At 45.4% G+C, this 26,247-nt stretch overlaps 1 protein-coding gene across 10 annotated transcripts in view; it reads left to right on the forward strand.

Moving 5' to 3' along the window:
* Positions 1 to 26,247, forward strand: part of flt4 (fms related receptor tyrosine kinase 4) — a 264,141-nt gene that overhangs the window by 184,162 nt on the left and 53,732 nt on the right. For 9 of the 10 annotated variants that reach the window (XM_072264102.1, XM_072264100.1, XM_072264093.1 and 6 more), the window contains 6 exons: positions 8,919 to 9,050; positions 13,943 to 14,064; positions 18,972 to 19,107; positions 19,185 to 19,289; positions 21,704 to 21,817; positions 22,570 to 22,658. In XM_072264102.1, the coding sequence (XP_072120203.1) occupies positions 8,919 to 9,050; positions 13,943 to 14,064; positions 18,972 to 19,107; positions 19,185 to 19,289; positions 21,704 to 21,817; positions 22,570 to 22,658 (698 nt within the window). The remainder of the gene's footprint in view (positions 1 to 8,918; positions 9,051 to 13,942; positions 14,065 to 18,971; positions 19,108 to 19,184; positions 19,290 to 21,703; positions 21,818 to 22,569; positions 22,659 to 26,247) is intronic. The other variant, XM_072264095.1, reaches the window with a different exon arrangement.

Here is a 26,247-nt window from a genome sequence, read left to right on the forward strand (position 1 = left end):
CAGCGTGGCTTTGTAGACACAGAGTGCGTGTGCTTGACTGGCCTGCTGCCAGTCCAGATCTATCTCCTATTGAAAATGTATGGCACATCATGAAGAGGAGAATCAGACAACGGAGACCACGGACTGTTGAGCAGCTGAAGTCTTATATCAAGCAAGAATGGACAAAATTTCCAATTGCAAATCTACTACAATTAGTATCCTCAGTTCCAAAACGATTAAAAAGTATTATTAAAAGGAAAGGTGATGTAACACAATGATAAGCATGCCTCTGTCCCAACTTTTGTTGAGTGTGTTGCAGCCATCAAATTTTAAATTTGTGTATGTTTACAAAATACAATTAAGTTGGTCAGTAAAACTATTGAAAATCTTTTCTTTGTACTTTTGTCAGTTCAATAAAAGTTCATGAGAATTAACATATCACAGATTTTTGTTTTTATTGCATTTTGGAAAATATCCCAACTTTTCTGGAAATGGGGTTTGTAGATTTGCAGGGGGATGCCAGAGCAGATAGTGGAGCGGGGGTGAAAATAAATGATGTTAGAAGTTCATGCAAGTCACAAATAGAAGAGTTGGGTGTGGTTGTAATAATCTTCTGAGGTGTGTCTATTTCAATGCAAGGAGTATTGTGGGGAAGACAGACGAGCTGAGGGCGTGGATTGACACATGGAATTATGACATTATAGCCGTTAGTGAAACTTGGCGGCAGGACTGGCAGCTTAATGTTCCAGGGTTCTGATGTTTCAGACGTGATAGAGGCAGAGGAATGAAAGGTGGGGGGCTGGGGGGTAGTATTGCTAATCAGGGAAAATGTTACAGCAGTGCTCAGGCAGGACAGATTAGAGAGTTTGTCTACCGAGGCCATATGTGTGGAGCTGAGAAATAGGAGAAGTATGACCACATTAATGGGGTTGTATTATAGACCACCCAATAGTCAGCGAAAATTGGAGGAGCAAATCTGCAGAGAGATAGCAGGCAATTTCAGGAAACATAAAGTTGTGATAGTAGGGGATTTTAATTTTCCACATATTGATTGGGACTCCCATACTGTTAAAGGTCTAGACGGGTTGGAGTTTGTAAAATTGTTCAGGAAAGTTTTCTAAATCAATTTATAGAGGTACCAACTAGAGAGGATGCAATATTAGATCTCCCATTAGGAAACGAGTTAGGACAGGTGACAGAAGTGTGTGTAGGGGAACACTTTGGTTCCAGTGATCATAACACCATTAGTTTCAACTTGATCATGGATAAAGATAGATCTGGTCCTCGAGCTGAGGTTCTAAACTGGAAAAAGGCCAAATTTGAAGAAATGAGAAAGGATCTAAAAAGCGTGGATTGGGACAGGTCGTTCTCTGGCAAGGATGTGATTGGTAAGTGGGAGATCTTCAAAGGAGAAATTTTAAGAGTGTTTGTATGTTCCTGTCAGGATTAAAGGCAAAGTGAATAAGAATTAAGGAACTTTGGTTCTCAAGGGATATTGGAACTCTGATAAAGAAGAAGAGAGAGATATATGACATGTATAGGAAACGGAGCAAATAAGGTGCTTGAGGAGTATAAAAAGTGCAAAAAAAAATACTTAAGAAAGAAATCAAGAGGGCTAAAAGAAGACATGAGGTTGCTTTGGCAGTCAAGGTGAAGGATAATCCAAAGAGCTTCTACAGGAATATTAAGAGCAAAAGGATAGTAAGGGATAAAATTGGTCCTCTTGAAGATCAGAGTGGTCGGCTATGTATGGAACCAAAAGAAATGGGGGAGATCTTAAATGTGTTTTTTGCATCTGTATTTACTAAGGAAACTAGCATGGAGTCAATGGAAATGAGGCAAACAAGTAGTGAGGTCATGGAACGTATACAGATTGAGGAGGAGGAGGTGCTTGCTATCTTGAGGCAAATCAGGGTAGATAAATCCCCAGGACCTGACGGGGTATTCCCTCGGACCTTGAAGGAGATTGGTGTCGAAATTGCAGGGGCCCTGGCAGATATATTTAAAATGTCAGTATCTACGGGTGAGGTGCTGGAGGATTAGAGAATGGCTCATGTTGTTCTGTTGTTTAAAAAAGGATGGAAAAGTAATCCGGGAAATTATAGGCCGGTAAGTTTGACATCAGTATTAGGTAAATTATTGGAAGGAGTACTAAGAGATAGGATCTACAAGTATTTGGATAGACAGAGGCTTATTAGGGAGAGTCAACATGGCTTTGTGCGTGGTAGGTCATGTTTAACCAATCTATTGGAGTTTTTCGAGGAGGTTACCAGGAAAGTGGATGAAGGGAAGGCAGTGGATGTTGTCTACATGGACGTCAGTAAGGCCTTTGACAAGGTCCCGCATGGGAGGTTAGTTAGGAAAATTCAGTCACTAGGTATACATGGAGAGGTAGTAAATTGGATTAGACATTGGTTCAATGGAAGAAGCCAGAGAGTAGCAGTGGAGGATTGCTTCTCTGAGTGGAGGCCTGTGACTAGTGGTGTGCCACAGGGATCATTGTTATTTGTCATCTATATCAGTGATCTGGATGATGATGTGGTAAATTGGATCAGCAAATTTGCTGATGATACAAAGATTGGAGGTGTAGTGGACAAGTGAGGAAGGTTTTGAAAGCTTGCAGAGGGACTTGGACCAGCTGGGAAAATGGGCTAAAAAATGGCAGATGGAGTTTAATACAGACAAGTGTGAGGTATTGCACTTTGGAAGGACAAACCAATGTAGAACATACAGGGTTAATGGTAAGGCACTGAGGAGTGCAGTGGAACAGAGGGATCTGGGAATACAGATACAAAATTCCCTAAAAGTGGAGTCACAGGTAGATAGGGTCGTAAAGAGAGCTTTTGGTACATTGGCCTTTATAAATCAAAGTATTGAGTATAAGAGTTGGAATGTTGTGGTGAGGTTGTATAAGGCATTGGTGAGGCTGAATTTGGAGTATTGTGTACAGTTTTGTCACCAAATCATAGGAAGGTTATTAATAAGGTTGAAAGAGTGCAAAGAGAATTTACAAGGATGTTGCCGGGACTTGAGAAACTGAGTTACAGAGAAAGGTTGAATAGGTTAGGACTTTATTCCCTGGAGCGTAGAAGAATGAGGGGAGATTTGATAGAGGTATATAAAATTATGATTGGTATAGGTAGAGTGAATGCAAGCAGGCTTTTTCCACTGAGGCAAGGGGAGAAAAAAAAAACCAGAGGACATGGATTAAGGGTGAAGGGGGAAAAATTTAAAGGGAACATTGGGGGGACTTCTTCACACAGAGAGTGGTGGGAGTGTTAAATGAGCTGCCAGATGAAGTAAATGCAGGCTCACTTTTCACATTTAAGAAAAACTTGGACAGGTACATGGATGAGAGGTGTATGGAGGGATATGGTCCAGGTGCAAGTCAGTGGGACTAGGCAGAAAAATGGTTCGGCACAGCCAAGAAGGGCCAAGAGACCTGTTTCTGTGCTGTAATGTTCTATGGTTCTATGGTTCTAGAGCAAAAAAAAGGATTTAAATCCATTGTAGTCGAAGTGTTCTTCGTGTTGCCATACAGAGGTGCTGATTAGCATAGTACCAGTTGGTTCAAGAACTGCATGGTCAAAGGAAAGTAGCTCTTCCTGAACAATGGTAGCTGTGAGAAGATGATGGGGATCTTTGATGGTGGATGTTAGCTTGAGGCAGCATCTCCTGTAGATACTATCAATTGTACTGGGCAGAGTCCACTGCTCTCTGCAGCTTCTTGCATTCCTGTGCATTTGAATTGCTGTCCCGGACCGAGATACAAATGGGGAAACTTCCTGTGAATGAAATAGGTGTTGGGCACCACAGTAGCATAGCAGTTAGCATGATACTTTACAGTGGTGCTGTAGGATTCTGGTTCAATCCCCGTTGCTGACTGGAAAGAGTTTCTCCCTGTGACTGCATGGGTTACCTCCAGTTCCCTCACACATTCTGAAGATGTACAGGTTGGGATGCATTCAGGGCTGTGGACATGTTGCCGGCCTCTGGGCCTGTACTCACTGGTGTTTAGAAGAATGGGGGTGGGGGGGAGATCTCATTGAAACCTATGAAATTTTGAAAGGCATTGACAGAGTGAATGTGGAGAGGGTGTTTCCTATATTGGGGGCCCAGCCTCAGAATACGAAGGTGTCCCTTTAAAACAGAGATGAAAGTGGTATTGACTTCATGGACCCTGTACAGATTACAGAGGAGGTGTTTGCTGATTTAAGGTGAAGCAGGTTGGATTAATCCCCAGGGCCTGACAGTGTGTTCCCACGGACCTGTAGAAGGCAAGTACAGAAATTGCAGGGGCCCTAGCAGAGATATTTAAATTATCCTTAATGAAGGTGAGGTACCGGAGGATTGGAGGATAGTCAATGTTGTTCCACTGTTTAAGAAAGGCTCTAGGAATAAACCAGGAAATTATAGGCCGGTGAGTCTGACGTCAGTAGTGGCAAAGTTATTGGAAGGTATTCTAAGCAACTGGATATAGGAGTATTTGGATAGACTTGGACTGATTTTGGGACAGTCAGCATGGCTTCATATGTGGTAGGTGGAGTCTAACCAATCTTAAAGAGTTTTTCAAGGAAGTTACCAGGAAATTTGAAGAAGGCAAGACAGTAGATGTTGTTGACATGGATTTTAGGAAGGCATTTGATAAAGTCCTGCATGAGAGGTTGGTCAAGAAGTTTCAGCCACTTGGTATTCAAGATGAGGTAGTAAATTGGATGAGACATCGGCTTTGTGGGAGAAACCAGAGAGTGGTAGTAGATGGCTGCCTCTCTGACTGAAGGCCTGTAACTAATGGTGTGCTACAGAGATTGGTGCTGGGTCCATTGTTTGTCATCTATTTCAATGATCTGGATGATAATGAGGTTAACTGGATCAACAGATTTGCAGGTGACACCAAGGTTGGTGGTGTGGTGAACAGTGAGGAATCAGATCTTGCAGTGGGATCTGGACAGCTGAAAAAATGGGCTGAAAAATGGCAGATGGAATTTAACACAGACAAGTACGAGGTTTTGCACTTCCAGAGGACCAACCAGGGTAGGTCTTACACAGTGAATGGTAGGGCACTGAGGAGTGTGGTAAAACAAAGGGATCTGGGAATACAGGTCCATAATTCATTGAAAATGACACTACAGTTAGGGAGGATCACAAAGAATGCTTTTGGCACATTGGCCTTCATAAATCAAAGTATTGAGTACAGGAGTTGGGATTTTATGTTCAAGTTGTGTAAGACATTGATGAGGCCTAATTTGGAGTATTGTGTTCAGTTTTGGTCACCTATCTACAGGAAAGATGTAAACAAGGTTGAAACAGTATAGAGAAAATTTACAAGGATGTTGCAGGGACTGGAGGACCTGAGTTATAAAGAAAGATTGAATAGGTTAGGACTTCATTCCTTGGAACATAGAAAATTGATGGGAGATTTGATAGAGGTGTGCAAAATTATAAGAGATATAGATAGGGTAAATGCACACAAGCTATTTCCGTTGAGGTTGGGTGGGACTACAACCAGAGGTCATGGGTGAAAGGTGAAAAGTTTAAGGGGAACATGAGGGGAAATTTCTTCACTCAGGGTTGTGAATGTGGAACAAGCTGCAAGCTCATGTGGTGCATGCAAGCTCGATTTCAACGCTTGTGAGAAGTTTCGATAGGTACATAGATGGTAGGCGTATGGAGGAATATGCTTCTGGTACAAGACGATGAGAGTAAGCATGGACTAGAAGGGCCTATGGGCCTGTTCCTGCGCTGTGCTCTTCTATGACTCTATGACAAAGAATTTCTTTAGCCAGAGAGTGATGGATCTGTGGAATTCATTGCCACGGATGGCTGTGGAGGCCAAGTCATTGGGAATATTTAAAGTGGAGGTTGATATGTTCTTTATTAGTCATAGTCATACTTTATTGATCCCGAGGGAAATTGATTTTCGTTACAGTTGCCCCAACCAAGAATAGAGTATAAATATAGCAATATAAAGCCATAACTAATTAAATAGTAATATGTAAATTATGCCAGGAAATAAGTCCAGGACCAGCCTGTTGGCTCAAGGTGTCTGACCCTCCAAGGGAGGAGTTGTAAAGTTTGATGGCCACAGGCAGGAATGACTTCCTATGACGCTCAGTGCTGCATCTCGGTGGAATGAGTCTCTGGCTGAATGTACTCCTGTGTCCAACCAGTACATTACGTAGTGGATGGGAGACATTGTCCAAGATGGCATGCAACTTGGACAGCATCCTCTTTTCAGACACCACCGTGAGAGAGTCCAGTGCCATCCCCACAACATCACTGGCCTTACGAATGAGTTTGTTGATTCTGTTGGTGTCTGCCACCCTCAGCCTGCTGCCGCAGCACACAACAGCAAACATGATAGCACTGGCCACTACTGACTCGTAGAACATCCTCAGCATCATCCGACAGATGTTAAAGGACCTCAGTCTCCTCAGGAAATAGAGACAGCTCTGACCCTTCTTGTAGACAGCCTCAGTATTCTTTGACCAGTCGAGTTTATTGTCAATTCGTATCCCCAGGTATTTGTAATCCTCCACCATGTCCACACTAACCCCCTGGATGGGAACAGGGGTCACCGGTGCCTTAGCTCTCCTCAGGTCCACCACCAGCTCCTTAGTCTTTTTCACATTAAGCTGCAGATAATTCTGCTCACACCATGTGACAAAGTTTCCTACCGTAGCCTTGTACTCAGCCTCATCTCCCTTGCTGATGCATCCAACTAAGGCAGAGTCATCCGAAAACTTCTGAAGATGGCAAGACTCCGTGCAGTAGTTGAAGTCTGAGGTGTAAATGATGAAGAGAAAGGGAGACAAGACAGTCCCCTGTGGAGCCCCAGTGCTACTGATCACTCTGTCGGACACACAGTGTTGCAAGCACACGTACTGTGGTCTGCCAGTCAGGTAATCAATATTCCATGACACCAGGAAGGCATCCACCTGCATCGCTGTCAGCTTCTGCCCCAGCAGAGCAGGGCGGATGGTGTTGAACGCACTGGAGAAGTCAAAAAACATGACCCTCACAATGCTCGCTGGCTTGTCCAGGTGGGCGTAGACACGGTTCAGCAGGTAGATGATGGCATCCTCAACTCCTAGTCGGGGCTGGTAGGCGAACTGGAGGGGATCTAAGTGTGGCCTGACCATAGGCTGGAGCAGCTCCAGAACAAGTCTCTCCAGGGTCTTCATGATGTGAGAGGTCAAAGCCACCGGTCTGTAGTCATTGAGGCCGCTGGGGCACAGCGTCTTCGGCACAGGGACGAGGCAGGACGTCTTCCACAGTACAGGAACCCTCCGGAGCCTCAGGCTCAGGTTGAATGCATGGCGAAGTACTCCATATAGCTGAGGGTCACAGGCTTTGAGCACCCTGGTACTGACACTATCCGGGCCTGCAGCCTTGCTTGGGTTGAGACGTTTCAACTGTCTTCTCACCTGTTCAGCTGTGATGCCCACCGTGGTGGTTTCACATGGGGAAGGGGTATAGTCATGAGAGCAGGGTGAGGGACTGTGAGGAGGGGTAAGAGGGGAGAGTTGAATATGTGTTGGTTGGGGGCCGACAACAGATGAATCATGGGGGATGGGCAGGGGCCACAATGTCAAATCTCTTAATTTCTTTGGCCCTGTCCACACTGCCTTCAGCTCCTCTGTTGCTAGTTTGCCGGAACCCAGTGATGGTCCTCATCCCACTCCAGACCTCTCTCATGTTTTTCTGCTGGAGCTTCCACTCAAGCTTCCTCCTATTCCTGTCTTTAGCCTCCCTGGTCCTTCTGTATTGCCCTCAGCTCCTCCCTATTTCCATCTCTAAACGCCCTCTTTTTAGCGTTCAGGATGCCCTTAATGTCCTTTGTCACTCATGGCTTGTTATTTGAATAACAAAGAACAGTTCTTGTCGGAACATTGCAGTCCACACAGAAGTTGATGTAACCAGTGATGCGCTCTGTGAGCCCATCAATATCCTCTCCATGTGGCTCACAGAGTGCCTGCCAGTCTGTCACCTCAAAACAACCCTGGAGCGCCTCATAAGCCTCCTCCGACTATTTCCTCACTGTCCTCGAAGTTGCAGGTTTACTCTTCACCAGAGGCACGTAGCAGGGTTTGAGATGCGTCAGGTTGTGATCTGACCTTCCCAATGGGGGGAGGGGAGAGGAGCTGTATGCATCCTTAACATTAGCATACATCAAGTCCAGAGTCCTCTCCCCTCTGGTTGTACAGCTCACATACTGCGTGAAGTTGGGCAGTGTCTAGCCATAGTAACATGGTTGAAGTCACCTGAGATGGTAATGAGGGCACTCGGGTGCTAGGTTTGTGATCTGACTATGATGGTGTAAATGATGTTACATGCCGACGTCGGGTTGGCAGAGGGAGGGATGTACACAACAACCACAATTGCATGTGAGATTTCCCTTGGCAAATAATATGGCCGGAGTCCAACAGCAAAAAGTTCAATATCCGGGCTACAAACACGTTCCTTGATCGTAATATGACCAGGATTGCACCGTCTGTTGTTTACCAGAACAGCAAGCCCCCCTCCTTTACGCTTACCGCTCGCAGTGCAATGCCTGTCAGCCCGAACGGTCTGGAAGCCCTCTATGGAAACGTTTTGGTCGGGTATGTCCTTGTTCAGCCACGTTTCAGTAAAACACATAACATTGCTCTCTCGAAATGTTCTCTGACTCCTGGCTAGCGGCGTCATCTCATCCATTTTATTACCCAGCGATCTCACATTGCCCATAATGAGAGAGGGGAGACACGGCTTATAACTTCTCTTCTCTTATTAGGCAGTGTGTCAGTGTTACAGGGAGAAGGCAGGAGAAAATGGGTTGAGAGAGATAATAAATAAGCCATGCTGGCCAGATAGTATCATTCTGCTCCTGTATCACGTGTTCTTTTGGTCTGTGGCCCACGCAGAACAACCCATCTAACAGAGTGTGTGCTTGAACACAGGGGTGGTCCTCAGCGAGCACAACCAGACCCTCACCATCCCGCGGGCACAGGAAGACGATTCTGGACTGTACCGCTGCGTGGCTTGCAACTCCAAGGGCTGTGTCAACTCCAGCGCATTCGTCTCTGTGCAAGGTCAGTGAACGTCCGCATCTCCCTACACACCACCGATCACATAGAGCCTCTCCATGGAGAGCCAAGTCCAGACCTGCCTCAGCACAAATTCACTGCATTGCTGTAGCACCTTCCCTCACCCCAGGGCTTACTGTTCACTACCCCACCCAGTGAATGTTTCCGGGAGAGTGGGCAGTGAGCAAAGTTTTCAGCTGATCTGTGGGCGGAAGAGGGTCCTTCAAGGTCTGGTCAACGTCCATGTGGTTGTTCCTCTCAGAAAAGCGATAAAATACCAAAGTCTTCTGCAGAAATTGTGATAGAAGTCTCCCTGCTCTTAATGCCATTTCATAGAACGTATAAAATTACAGAACACCACCCCTGGCAGGGCTTTCCACACACCCAACACACTCTGTGTAAGAAACCTACCCCTGATAACCCCACTATACTTTACTCCAGTTAATCTAAAACTTGTGCCCCTTCATATGAGCCATTTCTACCCTGGGAAAAGTCTCTGGCTGTCCACTCTATCTATGCCTCTTATCATCTTGTACACCTCTATCAAGTCAGCTCTCATCTTCCTTCACTCCAGGGAGAAAAGCCCTACCTCACTCAATCTATCCTCATAAGGCATGCTCTCTAAACCAGGCAGCATCCTGATAAATCTCCTCTGCACCCTCTCTAAAGCTTCCACATCCTTCCTATAATAAGGCAACCAGAGCTGAGCATATTGCAAGTATTTCTATCCATATTAAGTGTGATTCTCCCTCAGTGTTTCCCCTCTCAAAATGTGACCCTCCCACAGTAACCTCTCAGTGCAGTGTGACCCTCCCTCAGTACCAATACTCCCACAGTGTGACCCTCCCTCAGTACCACCCCTCCCACAGTGTGACCCTCCCTCAATACCACCCCCCCACAATGTGACCCTCCCTCAGTACCGCCCCTCCCACAGTGTGACTCTCCCTCAGTACCGCCCCTCCCACAGTGTGACCCTCCCTCAGTACCACCCCTCCCACAGTGTGACCCTCCCTCAGTACTACCCCCCCCCACAGTGTGACCCTCCCTCAGTAACCCCCAATACAGTATGAACCTCCCTGAGTACCATCCCTCCCGCAGAGTGACCCTCCCTCAGTACTGACCCTCCCTTAGTACCACTCCTTTTTTTTAACAAAACTATAGGAGTTTATTATGTCACATATACGCAAGGCATAGACAGTCAATATTTACAAGACAGTAAGTATAGTCAAATTAAAATATGGTTACTACCGTCTATAAAACAGTCAATACCCTGCGGTGGCGCACCGCTCCCAAAATTCCCCCAATGAGCCCGCTGCAGCTGCATGCTCCCTCTCCAAAGGACAGTAAGGTATGAACGTATCTTTGGAAAAGTGGCAGGCGGTCAGCCCAAGCAGCGCCTTCCATTTTCTGCCGCCTAGAATCGTGAATGGCCATATTGGCCAGGCCCAGGAGCAAGCCCACCAGGAAATCCTCCTCTCACCCTGCCCCTTCTGAACTGGGTGCCCGTATATGAGGAGCTCAGGTGCAGCCAGAAACTCAGCAGCAGCCCCTTGAGAAAGAGGGGCTGCAACCTCTCACATTCCATGAAAGCATGGTACACTGACTTCGCCTGCCCACAGAATGGACAGGTGGACGGGGTGTCAGTGAACTTGCTCAAGAACTTGTTATACAATACTGGCCGATGCAACACTCCTCCCACAATGTGAACCCCCCCCCCCCCATACCACCCGTCCCACAGTGCAGTACAACCTCTGAATCCCAAATGGTGTCCCCATTTGTGTTCCTGCACCTGGACTGGATGTGGGTGAGCTGTGTATCTGGGCTCATATTGACCATTATGTCCTCCAGTTCTGTCAAACCCATCCCCTGACAGACGAAATGGTTTCCCACCACCATTCCTGGTCCCAGCACCCTTTGGAGTGATTGCAACTCACCTGCTCTCCCCAAACTATCACTGATGAATTTTTTTGAATTAAAAGGAAAAGGGGAGGGAAGGATTAGATTGATCTTCAGAGTAGGTTCAAAGGTCCGTACAACATTGTGGGTCAAAAGGCCTTTTTATTTATTTATATATATATATATATATGTATAAAAAACTATAAAGTCAACTAATATAATTATTAAATTATATAGATATAACTATATATTAGGAATGGGAAAAAAAGCATCTAGTGTACATGGGTTTATTGTCCATTGAGAAATATGATGGCGCTGGTCAAGAAGCTGTTATTAAAACGTATAGTGTATGTCTTTTGGCTGCTGTATCTCTCTGTGATGGTGGCAATAAGAAGAGGGCATTTGCTTGGTGATGGAGGTTCCTGTTTTTTTGGCGCGTGCATCCATGCGTGTGCGACGTTGGCAGGATGATGTCTTTTTCACGCCTTTACAAGGCGTGGAGCGAGAGAGAGAGACTGTGTGGTGGGCCACTCCTCACACAGACATTTCGCAGTATTTCTCCCTTTTGTTTTACGAGGTCGAGTTGCGATCTCGACACTCAACCCGGCAGGGATGGAAAACATACTCGGGAGCAGACCTGACTGGTTTCGAACCCGGGAACCTCCGTTCCAGAGTCCGGCACTGATGTCATTGCGCCACCAGCCGGCCCAAGGTGATGGAGGTTCCTAATGAGGCCTCGTCTTTTGAAGATGTCCTTGATGCTAGTGAGGCCATGATGGAGCAGACTGAGTTTACAATTTTCTGCAGCTTCTTCTAATCCCCTACGCTGGAGCCTCCATACCAGACTGATGCAAAACACATGTGTGTAGTTTATTGAATGCAGACTGGATGGACCGAAGGTTGCTCTGTTGAATTACAGTCTGTGGTGTGATCATGGGCTGGACATAAGAAGTGTTGAAGATTTGCCCCCTCCCTACTCAGATCTTACCCTTCCCCACAATGAGAAAGAAGTATTCTAAAGGAAAGATGACGCATCCGTGGCTAACAAGAACAGTCAAAGCCAACATAAAAGCCAAAGAGAGGGCATTTAATAGAGTAAAAATTAGTGGGAACTTAGAGGATTGTGAAGCTTTTAAAAGTCAACAGAAGGCAACTAAAAAGTCATTAAAAAGGTAAAGATGGAACATGAAAGTAAGCTAGCCAATAATATTAAAGAGGATACCATAAGTTTCTTTTGATACATAAAGTGTAAAAGAGAGGCGAGAGTGGATTTCAGACCGCTGCAAGACGATGCTGTAGAGGTCATAACGACAATTAAATGGTGGATGAACTGAAGAAGTGTTTTGCATCAGTCTTCACTGTGGCAGATACTAGCAGTATGGTGGAAGTTCTATGTGTCAGGATGCATGAAGTGAGTGTGTGGTTACCATAACTAGACAGAAGATTTTTGGGAAACGAAAAAGTCTGAAGGTAGATAAGTAACCTGGTGTAAACCCCAGAGTTCTGAAAGAAGTGGCTGAAGAGATTGTGGAGGCATTAGAAATGATCTTTAAAGAACCACTAGATTCTGGAATGGTTTTGCAAGACTGGAATATTGCCAATATCCCTCCACTCTTCAAGAAGGGAGAGGCAAAAGAAAGGAAACTATAGGCCAGTTAGTTTGACCTCAGTGGTTGGAAGATGTTTCAGTTGATTATTAAGGATGAGGTCTCAGGGTACTTGGAGGTACATGATAAAATAGGCTGTAGTCAGCATAGTTTCCTCAAAGGAAATCCTTGCCTGACAAATTTTCTGGAACTCTTTGAAGAAATAACAAGCAGGGTGGACACGGGAGAATCAGTTGATGCTGTGTACTTCGATTTTCAGAAGGCCTTTGACAAGGTGCCACACATCAGGCTGTTTAACAAGTTACGAGCCCATGGGATTACAGGAAAGATTCTGGCATAGATAAAGCAGTGGCTGTTTGGCGGGAGGCAAAGAGTGGGAATAAAGGGAGCCTGTTCTGATTGGCTGCCGGTGACTAGTGGTGATCCACAGGGTTGGGACTGATTCTTTTTATGTCAATTATTTGGATGATGGAATTGATGGCTTTGTTGCAAAGTTTGCTGACAATATGAAGATAGGTGGTGGGGCAGGTAGTTTTGAGGAAGTAGAGAGAACACAGAAGGACTTAGACAGATTAGGAAAATAGGCAAAGAAGTAGTAGATGGAATACAGTGTCAGAAAGTGTATGGTCATGCACTTAGGTAGAAGAAGTGAAAGGGCTGACTATTTTCAAAATGGAGAGAAAATTTAAAAAACTGAATCACAAAGGGACTTGGGAGTCCTTGTGCAGTATTTCCTAAAGGTTAATTTGCAGGTTGAGTCTGTGGTGAGGAAGGCAAATGCAATGTTAGCACTCATTTCAAGACGACTAGAATATAAAAGCAAAGATGTAATGTTGAGACTTTATAAAGCACTGGCAAGGCATCACTTGGAGTATTGTGAGCAGTTTTAGGCTGCTTATCTTAGAAGGGATGTGATGAAACTGGAGAGGTTTCAAAGGAGGTACATAAAAATGGTTCCAGGATTGAACGCCTTGTCACATGAAGAGTGTTTGATGGCCTGTACTCGCTGAAGTTCAGAAGACTGAGGGGTGACCCTATTGAATGGTGAAAGGCCTCAATAGAGTGGATGTGAAGAGGATGTTTCCTATGGTGGGAGTGTCTAGGACCAGAGGACACAGCCTCAGAATAGAGGGGTGTCCATTTTGAACTGAGATGAGGAGAGAGTGCCAAGTTCGTGGAATTCTTTGCCACAGGCAGCTGTGGAGGCCAAGTCTTCATGTATAGTTAAGGCAGATGTTGATGGATTCTTGATTGGTCAGGGCATGAAGGGATACAGGGAGAAGGCAGGAGATCGAGGCTGAGAGGGAAATTGGATCAGCCATGATGAAATGGTGAAGTAGACTCAATGGGCCAAATAGCCTAATTCTGCTTCCATATATTATGGTCTTACAACAGGTGGTGGGGACAAATCGAACATCGAGGTTGTGATCTTAGTTGGGACAGGAGTCATTGCCGTTTTCTTCTGGATTCTGCTCATCCTCATCTTCTGTAACGTCAAGCGGGTAAGATTCCTGGGGGTAAGTAGCTCAAATTGGCACTTAATTTATTCAGATCTCAGAACTTCTGCATGCTTCCACACTGTTAACACTTTAAAAAACTCAGGTTTGTTGAACTTCCTCCCCATTGCTTTCTACCAGCCTCAGTCCCCTTCTAAAGTGTGGGACGACCAAAATGAAAAAATGAAGGACCTCCAAATCTAGTCCCTCCCTTCAAATTAAGCAAACCAGCTCCTCCTCCATGGATTCTGTCTACACCTTGCTGCCTCAGTAAAGCAGCCAGCATAATCAAAGACCCCACGCACCCCAGAGATTCTTCCTTCTCCCATCAGACAGAACATACAAAAGCCTGAAAGCTCATACCACCAGGCTCAAAGACAGCTTCTATCCCAGTGTTAGAAACATAGAAAACCTTCAGCACAATACAGGCCCTTAGGCCCACAAAGGAACATGTCCCTACCTTAGAACTACCTAGACTTTACCCATAGCCCCCTATTTTTCTAAGCTCCATGTAACCATCCAGGAGTCTCTTAAAAGACCCTATCGTTTACGCCTCCACCTCCGCCGCCGGCAGCCAATTCCATGCACTCACCACGCTCTGCATAAAAAAAAAAAAAAAAAGCTTACCCTGACATCTCCTCTGTACCTACTTCCAAGCACCTTAAAACTGTGCCCTCTCGTGTTAGCCATTTCAGCCCTGGGAAAAAGCCTCCGACTATCCCATGATCAACGCCTCTCAATGATGACAGATGGGCTCTTGTCCTCACAATCTATCTCATTATGACCTTGCACCTTATTGTCTGTCTGCACTGCACTTTCTCTGTAACTGTGACACTTTATTCTGCATTCTGTTATTGTTTTACCTTGTTCTACCTCAGTGCACCGTGTAATGATCTGATCTGTGTGAACAGTGTGCAAGACAAGCTTGTCACTGAACCTCAGTACATGTATTAAACAATAAGTCAATACCAACCATTACCATCAGGTGGAAGGTACCTTCTGCCAGGCTCAAGTCAGCTTTTATGCTGCTGTTCGGATTCAGATTTATTTATTACATGTACATCAAAACATATGTCATTTGCATTAACAATCAGTCCAGCGATGTGTTGGGGGAAGCCTGCAAGTGTTGCCATACTTTCCTTTGCCAACATAGCATATCCACAATGCTCAGCGGAACAACACAGAACACAAACAACAACAGGAAAACCGGTCCCTTTCCTCCATCCCACTGATGCACATGAACAGTCCTCCAACTCCAGAACTGTCCTCCGGGGCTCCAGTCTCCTGTCTTCAGTTATAAGTCTCTTGAATGGACCTCCGAAAAACAAAAAGATAGACTCCTGGTTTCCCTGTCTAGCTTGTTATGGCCTTTGCACTTTCTCTACCCACATTGCACTTTCTCTGAAACTGTGACATTACACTCAATGACCACGTTATTAGGTACCTCCTGTAAATAATAAAGTTGCTACTGAGTGAATGTTCATGGTCTTCTACTGCTGTAGCCCATCCACTTCAAGATTTCATGTTATGCATTCAGAGATGCTTTTCTGCACACCACTGTTATAATGTGTGATTATTTGAGTGGCTGTCACCTTCCTGTCAGTTTGAATCCGTCTGGCCATTCCCCTCTGACCCTTCTCATTAACAAGGTGTTTTTGCCTACAGAGCTGCTGCTCACTGGGTATTTTTTGTTTTTTTTCTCACCATACTCTGAAAAATCTAGACTGTTGAGTGTGAAAATCTCAGGTGATCAGCAGTTTCTGGGATACTCAAACCACCCCGTCTGGCACCAACAATCATTCCACGGTCAAAATCACTTAGATCACATTTTTTCTCTGTTCTGATGTTTGGTCTGAACAACAACTGAACCTCTTGACCATGTCTAAATGCTTTTATACATTGAGTTTCTGCCACATGTCACTCCACTCTTTAAGAAGGGAGGAAGGCAAAAGAAAGGAAATTAGAGGCCAGTTCGCCGAACCTCAGTGGTTGGGAAAGTGTTGGAGACTATTATGAAGGTTGTGGTTTCAGGGTACTTGGAGACTAATGATAACATAAGTCAAAGTCACCATGGTTTCTGTAAAGAGAAATCTTGCCTGACAAATCTTTTAGAGTTCTTCAAGGAAGTAACAAACAGGGTGGACAAAGGAGAGGCAGTGGATGTCACTTACTTGGATTTTCAGAAGGCATTTGATAAGATGCCACACACAAATCTACTTAACAAGATAAAATCCTATGGCGTTACAGGAAAGATACTGGCATAGATAGAGGAATGGCTGACAGGCAGGAGGCAGTGAGTGGGAATAAGGGGGGACTTTTCTGGTTGGCTGCCAGTGACTAGTGGTGTTCCTCAGAAGTCAGTATTAAGATCGCTACTGTTCACATTGTTTGTCAGTGATTTAGATAATGGAATTGATAGCTTTGTGGCAAAGTTTGCAGATGATATGGAGATAGGTGGAGGGGTAGGTAGTGCTGAGGAAGCAATGTGATTGCAGCAGGACTTAGACAAATTGGAAGAATGGGCGAAAAAGTGACAATTAAATACAGTGTTGGGAAATGTATGATTTTGATAAAAGGAACAATAGTGCAAAATATTATCTAAATGGGGAGAAGGTTCAAACATCAGAGGTGCAGAGGGACCTAGGAGTCCATGTACAAGACTCCCAGAAGTTAATTTACAGGTTGAGTCTGTGGTGAAGAAGCCAAATGCAACGTTGGCATTTATTTCAAGGGGAGTAGAATATAAAAGCAAGGAGATAATGCTGAGCCTGTATAAGACACTTGGAGTATTGTCAATAGTTTTGGGCCTCATTTCTCAGAAAGGATGAGTGCAGAGATGGATATGGAGAGGATGCTTCTTAAGGTGGAGCTATCCAGAACTAGAAGGCACAGCCTCAAAATTGAGCAATGACCTTTTAGAACAGAGGTAAGGAGGAATTTTTTTTTAGTGAGAAAGTAGTGGAACTGTGGAATGCTCTGCCATAGACTGCAGTGGAGGCCAAGTCCATGGGTGTATTCAAGGCGGAAGTTGATAGTTTCCCGATCGGTGGGGGCATCAAAGTATATGATGAGAAGGCAGGTGTATGGGGGTGAGTGGGATCTGGGATCAGCCATGATGGAATGGTAGAACAGACTCGATGGGCTGAATAGCCTAATTCTGCTCCTATGTCTTATGGCCACATGATTGGCTGATTAGCTATTTGCATTAACAAGCTGGTGTACCTAATAAAGTAGCCACCGAGTGTAGATTCTTCATTCTGTTTTCCAGTTTACCTCCTTGATGCACTTATGTATGGAATTATCTGTTTGGATCACATGCAAACACAATCTTTTCTCTGTTATCTCAGTACATGTGACGATAATAAGCCAATTCCAGTTCCAGCTCCCTGTACCGTGTGTAATTGCACCCCCCTGAGTTTCAGGGAAAGGTTGAATAGCTTAGCACTTTATTCCCTGGAGCATAGGCAAATTAAGGGAGATTTGACTGAGTATACAAAACTATGAGGGGTATCGATAGGGTAAATGCAAGCAGATTTTTTTCCCACTGAGGTCGGGTGAGACTAGAAATAGAGGTCATGGGTTAAGGATGAAAGGTGAAATGCTTAAGAGGAACTTGATGGGGAACTTTTTCACTCAGAGGGTGGTGCGAGTGTGGATGCTGGTTTGATTGCAGCATTTAAGACGGCTTGGATAACCACATGGATGGGAGGGGTATGAAGGTCTATGGTCCGGGTGTAGGTCGGTGAGGCTGGGCAGAATAACCGATCGACACAGACTAGTCCGTAGGGTAGCAGCCTGCAGTTAGTGTACTGCTTCATAGTGCCAGCGATTGGGGTTCTGACTGTAGGGTAATTGGAACAGTGATGATAGGACCTAGATTCCTGAACACTACAAATCCCACCGAGACAGCTGGGAAGTTCAGTTCAAGTCATGGAATAAACCTGGAATAAAAAGCTAACAGCACCACGGTGACTGTGAAACCCCACCTGATTCCACAAGATTATAAGATATATGGAGCATTTGTGTAAAAACAAAAGAATATAAAGGACATAAATAAGCTATTCAACCCTTCAAATCCCAGGATATACCATGTGCTCTGGTTTCCTCACACATTCCAAAGATATATTTGTGAGGATTAGTAGGTTTGGGGCAGACTATGTTGGAGCCAAAAGCATGGTGACTTTTGTAGTCCACCCTCAGTACGTCCTTGGACTGTGTTCAAGGTTCAAAATAAGGTTATTATAAAACTATATATTGTATGTACGTCACCATGTACAACCCTGAGATTCATTTTCTTGCGGGCTTTCACAGTAAGTACAAAGAAACACAATAGAATCAATGAAAAGCTGCACACAACAAAGATGGACAAACAATCAATGTGGAAAAGACAGCAAACTGCAAATACAGGGAAAAAAGCAATAAATGTTGAGAATGGGGTTACTGGGTGGTGCAACTCGAAAGCTGGAAGGGCCTACTCTGTGCTGTATCTCATCAAATAAATAAATAGTAAATAATATGAGACAAAGAGTCCGTGAAAGTGAGTCCATAGGTTGTGGGAACAGTGCAGTGTTGGGTTGAGTGAAGTTATCCCCTCTGGTTCAGGATCCTGATGGTTAAGGGGTTGTAACTGTTCCTGAACCTGGTGATGTGAATTCTGAGGCTCCTATACCTTTTCCCTGATGGCAGCAGTGAGAAGAGAGTGTGGTCTGGGTGGTGGGGGTCCCTGATGATGGATGCTGCTTTTCTGCAACAACGCTCTTTGTATATGATGCAAATGACATCTTTCACTATGCTTTGGTGTTTCATTGTAGATGTGACAAAGCTACTCTTCTCTTAGACAATTGTCAAACCCTTCTGGGGAGAGATATCATCAGACCTACAGTATTTGTTCAGATAGCAGCTGAGCCTGACCATGCTTCTTGTTGCAGACCAATCCAGCCGACATCAAAACCGGATACCTGTCCATTATCATGGATCCAGGTGAGGTACCTCTGGATGAACAGAGTGAGTACCTGCCCTACGACTCCAGCAAGTGGGAGTTTCCTCGGGACCGACTTCGGTTAGGTGAGTGTCCTCCCCTCTGGTTGACAGCACAACTTGTTCGGCCTGTTTCTTCACCGCTCACGCATTTGTTCCCTCAGGCAAGACGCTGGGTCATGGAGCCTTCGGGAAGGTGGTAGAGGCTTCGGCCTTCGGGATCGACAAGAGCAGCAGCTGCAGGACTGTAGCTGTGAAGATGCTGAAAGGTGAGTGAGTGAACTCTCAGTGCCTAACACCCATCAGCCAAGGTTTCAGCCCCCTCACCACCTCACTTACCCTTCTCTGACCTCTCCCCTCATCACCACATTCACCATTGGTACAGAAACTGAAAGGTGTGTGTGTGTGTGTATGTATATATATATATATATATATATATTACAGAAACTGCCCTGTGGCGAACAGGAAGCCTCTACAACGGATTGTTAAAACTGCCCAACACCACGCTAGCCTACCTGCCATCAAAAGCATATATACAGAAAGGTGTTGGAAAAGGGCCGTATCCTTCAGGAAGGATCCCACCCACCCTGCTCATGGACTGTTTGCCCACCCTCCACACCCCCAGTCACCATCATATACACATCACCTAACGTCACCTGTGTAATCAATTGGTCTATGTCACTTGTACGTTGTGTTTTATAGAATTGCTTTTATGGAGTTATATTTATTGTGTTGTTTTTAATTTTTTTAATATTCTTTATGCTTATCGTTTTGTTTTTTGCAGCATCCAGTGTAATGATCATTTTGTTCTCCTTTACGCTCGTGTACTGAAGTGTGACAAACAATCTTAAATCTTGAATCACCCTTCCTAATCCTTCTGCTCAGCCACCACAGCTTTTCCTGTGTTACCCCACAACCTCACCCCCTACCACCTACATACCCTCTCCCTCTCCCCATCTCAACGTTCAAATAAAGATAAGCTTTGTCACATGCACATCAAAACACATAGTGAAATGCGTTGTTTCAGCCGCGAACACAGTCCGAGGATGTGCTGGGTGCAGCCTGTAAGTGTCGCAGTGCTCTTGGCACTAACATAGTATGCCCACAACTTACTCACCCTAACCCGTACGTCTGTGGAATGTGGGGGGAGACCAGCGCACTGGGAGGAAATCCACATGGTCATGAGGATAAAGTACAAGCTCTTTACAGACAGCAGCAGTAAAGTATTACAATAGTCACTACATGCTGTGACACCTCGCTGCTCTACCATGTCAGCACACCATTTTAACCCCTCCCTTGCTGCACTTGCACAGCCTCACACTGATGTGGTCAACACTGAACAGGTGATCCAGTCAGATCCTCAGTTGACGTTAGACCTGCATCCAGTAATCCAGGACACCATAAACTTCTGCTGCCAGTCGTTTCCCGCGGTGTGATCCTGACGCAGAAGGCTATATGGTTACAGTGTCATTGAGGCTTCCGTCAGTCAGGGTCTACCGTAGGGACTCCAGCTCCAGAGGTTTCCCCCAGGGTTTACTTCTGAAGCCTTCCCCATGTGTGGGCATAGCCGCAACACAGTGGAGGTTTGAGATCAGAGTTTTAAGGTGCCAGTAGCCTCCCTTTGCCCCTTCTCCTGTCAGTAGAAATGGTTTCACCGGGCTTAGTAGCTAAGCCACATGTGAAGGCCAGGAGCTGAACTTGGTTGTTAGAGGCTATTTGAGTTACTTACAGGGACACTTAATAGGTAGTGGGAGCTTGTCACTATTACCATCCCCAGCTATAACAACCTTAAAGAACCAATAACCACACACAATGCTGGAGGAAGTCAGCAGGTCAGGTAGCATCTACGAAGAGGAATAAGCGGTCGACATTTTGGGCCAAGACCCTTCATCAGGACTGGTCATCTTCCCCCTTCTTTTCCAGTCCTGATGAAAGGCCTCAACCTGAAATGTCGACAATTTATTCATTTCCTTGGATGCTGCCTGACCTGCTGAGTTCCTCCAGCATTTTGTGTTGCTCTAGATTTCCAGCATCTGCAGAATCTCTTGTGTTTATGGTCACGAGGCTACCCACTGAATACCAATCCTACCCGTGGCACTTGTGCAGAGGCTGGTGGGTTCAGTGGCTTGTGAATCCCATTAAAACATTAAAATTGGAATGCAATAAAAATTGTAGAATCTTTAGAGAGGGTGCAGAGGAGATTTACCAGGATGCTGCCTGGATTAGAGAACATGTCTTGTGAGGAACGATTGAGCAAGCTAGGGCTTTTCTCTTTAGAGCGAAGGAGAAAGCGAGATGACTTGATAGAGGTGTACTAGATGGTTAGAAGCATAGATGCGTTGACAGTTAGAGTCTTTTTCCCAGACTGGAAATAGCTAATATGAGGGGGCAAAATCAGAGGTTTTAAAGGTTCATTTAACGTCAGAGAAATGTGTACAATATACATCCTGAGATGCTTTTTCTTTGCAACCATCCACTAAAACAGAGGAGTGCCCCCAAAGGATGAATGACCGTTAAATGTTAGAACTCCAAAATCTCCGCCCCCCCCCCCAAACTTCCCTCCCTCCCGCGTGTAAATTCGAGACTGACGCCGTGCTGCCTTTGGAGGAAATGTGAGGGCTGGTGTCCATGGAGGGCAGTGACAATACTAACAGGGGTTAATGTGCTGTGATTGTCTGTTTAGATGGAGCCACAGCCAATGAGCACAAAGCCCTGATGTCTGAACTGAAGATCCTCATCCACATTGGAAACCACCTCAACGTTGTTAACCTGCTGGGAGCCTGCACCAAAGCAAATGGTAAACCAGGGGCTATAGTAACACCACAGGAGTAGAATTAGGCCATTCAGCCCATCGAGTCTGTTCTATTATTCCATCATGGCTGATATCTTATCCCTCTCAACCTCATTCTCCTGCCTTCTCTGCATAACCTTTGACGCCCTCGCTAATGAAGAACCTACCAACCTCCACTTTAAATATACTTAATGACTTGATCTCCACAGCCATCTGTAGCAGTGAATTCCACAGATTCATCACCCTCTCAATAAAGAATTTCCTTCTCACCTTTGTTTTAAATGGACGTCGATGGCTGTGTCCTCTGGTCCTACACCCTCCACTATAGGTTCCCATGTCACAAGACTTTCTGAATGAGCCTACCATGGGGCACCTTGTTTAACACCCAAATTATCCAACTGTTCTGCCTTCACCAATTTGTTTCATCACATCCTCAAAGAATTTAATTAGGCTCTCCCCTCCCCCCCCCCCACTGCACCTTTCGTCCATCTCCCTCAGCCCCTTGACCCATCTTATTACACCTGACAGTTCCCAGTGAACCTCATAGATTGAAAGGACATGTTTCAGGTACCAAGTGGCATGATTTTTTAAAGAGATGTGATCTTCACAGTCTGAGCCAGCATTTAAATGCCTTAGAGAAGGAGGTGGTCAGCTGCCTTCCTGAACCGTGTGTTTTCCGAACAAGTGAGGCTCCTTCCCGAGAGCTGTCATTGTGGGTGATATTTCTCCTGTAACCAGCCTGTCCTTACCCGCTGCAGGGCCCCTGATGGTAATCGTGGAGTACTGCAAATACGGAAACCTCTCCAACTACCTGAGGAACAAACGGGAAGACTTCATCCCTTGCCGGGTAACATCTGCCTTTACACTCTGTCTTTTTGCTGTGTTGTCAGATGTTGGATCTGTTCAGTTTATCCAGCCCTCCCGTCTTTCCCAGAGAATCCCAACCCTCACTGCCTCTACCACCAGCCCTGGCCAGCTTCCAGATGCTGGAACCATGCGGGATTCAGATTCACATTTACTTATCACGTATACCTGCAGTGAAATGCGTGGCTTGCGTAACCACCAACACAACCCGAGGATGGTCTGGGGGTAGTCTGCAAGTATCACCACACATTTCAGCATCAACATTCCATTCACTTCCACAATGGCTCATACAAAAAGGCGTAATTTTTAGGTGATTGGAGGAAAGTATAAAATGGGATGTCAGAGCTATTTTTTTTTTTACACAGAGAGTGGTGGGTGTGTGGAACACCCTGCCAGGGGTGGTGGTAAAGGCAGATACATTAGGGACATTTAAGAAACTGTTAGATAGATACGTGGATGTTAGAAATGATGATGATGACGTTGACTCAGACCTGGGAGGAGAGCATCGGGCATTTTCATGCCTTACAAGGCGCAGTCCGAAAGGCTGTGTGGGGCACCATTCCTCGCACAGACATTTCGCAGTATTATTTTACGAGGCTGAGTTGTGAGCTCGACATCAACCTGGCGCGGATGAGAGCGCGCACGGGGAGTGCGGTCTGTCACTGGATCGAACTCGGGAAGCTCCGTTCTCGAGCCCAACGATCTCACTGCGCCACCAGCCGACCTAAAAATGATGGTAGAAAAATGGAGGGTGATGTGGGAGGGAAGGGTCAGATTGATCTTAGAGCAGGTTAAAAGGTCGGTTCAGAATTGTGAGCTGAAGGGCCTTTACTGTGCTGCAGTGTTGGATGTTTTGTGTTCAGAGGGACCACAGAAACGGCCACAATAAACAACACACACACACACACCCACCCCCGCCCCCCAACCCTCGGACTCCAGGACAGGCTGCTCCAGACCTCCAGTCCTTGGCCTCAGACTCACAGACTTCAGGCCTCCATCCTGCCCACAGAATCCCAAATTTCACAGCCATCAGATCCTGGAACTGTACAGGACGGCGTGGCTGTACAGCATCTCCTCCATTTGCCCTCCCAGATGCATTACCACCCTCTAAAAATGGAGGAGGAAGCATCTGGCACATCAAATCGTAAAGAGGGTCATAAAGAGAGCTTTTGGCACATTGGCCTTCATAAATCAAAGTGTTGAGTACAGGAATTGGGATGTTATGTTGAAGTTCTATAAGACATTGGTGGAGCCTAATTTGGATTACTGTGTGCAGTTCTGGTCACCTACCGACAGGAAAGATGTCAATAAAATTGAAAGAGTGCAGAGAAACTTTACAAGGATGTTGCCAGGACTTGAGGACCTGAATTACAGGGAAAGATTGAATAGGTTGGGACTTTATTCCGTGGAGCGTAGGAGATTGAGGGGAGATTTGATGGAGTTATACAAATTATGAGGGGTATAGATAGGGTAAATGCAAACAAGCTTTTCTATTGAGGTTAGGTGAGACTAGAACTAGAGGTCATAGGTTAAGGATGAAAGGTGAAATGTTTAAGGGATCATGAGGGTGAACAACTTCACTCAGAGGGTGGTGAGAGTGTGGAATGAGCTGCCAGCCGAGGTGATGGATGCACACATTTTAAAGAGGATTGGATAACTACATGGATGGGAGGCATATGGAGGGCTATGGTCCGAGTGTGGGTTGATGGAACTAAGCAGAATGACAGTTTGGCACAATCTAGTTGGGCCGAAGGACCTGTTACTTTGCTGTAGTGTTATACGACTCTATCTTGTAGGACATTAGAAAACCAACTAGCCATTGTGGTCTGTTCCAAAAAGCTGCCCAATCAGTTCCCTCTTGTGCTTTTTTACCTCACAGCCCCACATAGTTTCCAGTTCCATGACTAATAATTGGGGTCTGTGAGTAACATTATGGTTAACATAACGCTTTACAATGCCATCTGTAAGACTGGGATTCAATTCCCGAAACTGTCGGTAAGGAGTTTGTACGTTCTTCCTAGGAACACCTGGGTATCCTCCGAGTGTTCCAGTTTTTTCCCATGTTCCAAAAATACATGGGTTAGGATAATAAGTAGGATTAGTAGTAGCAGTAGTAGTAGTTAGTAAATAGGTTAACTTTGTTAGGTTTATGCTATGTTGGCGGTGAAAGCGTAGTGACATTTTCAGGCTACCAAGCGCAAATTGCTAACTTGATTTGACGCAAACAGCACATTTTCCTGTATGCTTCGATCTACACGTGATAAAATAAAACATATTTAATTCTCTCCTCAAATTTCCAGTTAAATCTGTTCCCACAACACAGATTCCAGCCACTTTTATCATTAAAATTCTTCTCTGGGCCCCTGTTCACTCCATGTCCTTTGGCCACTGACCCCTCCTGCCATTAGAGACAATTTCTCCTGATTGACTCCCTCCCAGGGCCCTCATTATTATTCATGAAGCCTTCACATGTGGATGTAAATGAAGAAACACAAGGCTTGGCTGGCTAAATTGGCTTGTTTTCCCTTCCTTTGTTTTCCTGGGGGTGGCCTGGCTTCTGAAATGACATCCTCCTCTGTAGGAGAAACCCTGCAGAGAGTAAAAGGCTTTCTGAGGGTTTGGAAGGAGAACAGTGGTCCTAACAATGCTAACTTGCAGAAACGTGCCAAGGGATTGCAGACACCGTTCTCGAGAAACTGTCCCCAGCACCAACTCAGAGATTTAAAACAAGCCATTAACATTTCCATTGTCTCCTTTCACGATCTTGGGACAAGCAGAGAGCTTCACAGCTAAGAAAATACTCCCAAACCCTGACAAATATTGTAAGGAAATATTTGTAAGTAGAAATGCATGATTCGCCGAAAGTGGTCAGACAGAAGTGCCGATCAAAGTCCAGAAATCAACAGCTGATGGCTGGAGCCCTGAATCTGCAGTCCACTGGGGATGTCAAAGGAGCCCTGTCTGATTTCCACGATGCCAAGGACAGCCTGTTCTGGGGTTAGAGAACTACGTATGTGGGTGGAGGCAGGAAAGGGGTCTGCTTTGTTGTGTTCTGTGTTCATTTCACGGGTTGTTTTGAGGTACATGTAGTAAATGTGAAACTGGTGTCATGGCAGACAGGGTGGTGAAGAAGGTGCTTGGAACACTGGCCTTCGTCAGTCAGAGTCGGTGAATATTGGAGATGGGATAGTATGCTGCAGTTGTACAAGATATTGGTGAGGCTGCACTTGGAAGATCCTGTTCAGTCTTGGTCACCCTGCTACGGGAAGGATGTCATTAAGCAGTAAAGTGTGGAGGAGATTTACGAGGATGTTGCTGGGTCTTGCGGTACTGAGTTACGGAGCAAGGTTGAGCAGGTTGGGAATTGATTCCTTGGAGTATGGTAGATTGAGGGGTGACCTTACAGAAGTGTGTGAAATCATCAGGGGCAGACTGAATGCACATAGTCTTTTACCTAGGGTTGAGGAATCAAAAGCTAGAGGGCACAGATTTAAGGTGAGAGGGAAAAGATTTAATAGGAACCTGAGGGGCAACTTTTATCACCTAATGAGTGATCTGCCTGTGGAAGGAGA

The sequence above is a fragment of the Mobula birostris genome, chromosome 7 (assembly GCF_030028105.1).
Source record: "Mobula birostris isolate sMobBir1 chromosome 7, sMobBir1.hap1, whole genome shotgun sequence".
NCBI classification, from domain to species: Eukaryota; Metazoa; Chordata; class Chondrichthyes; order Myliobatiformes; family Myliobatidae; genus Mobula; species Mobula birostris.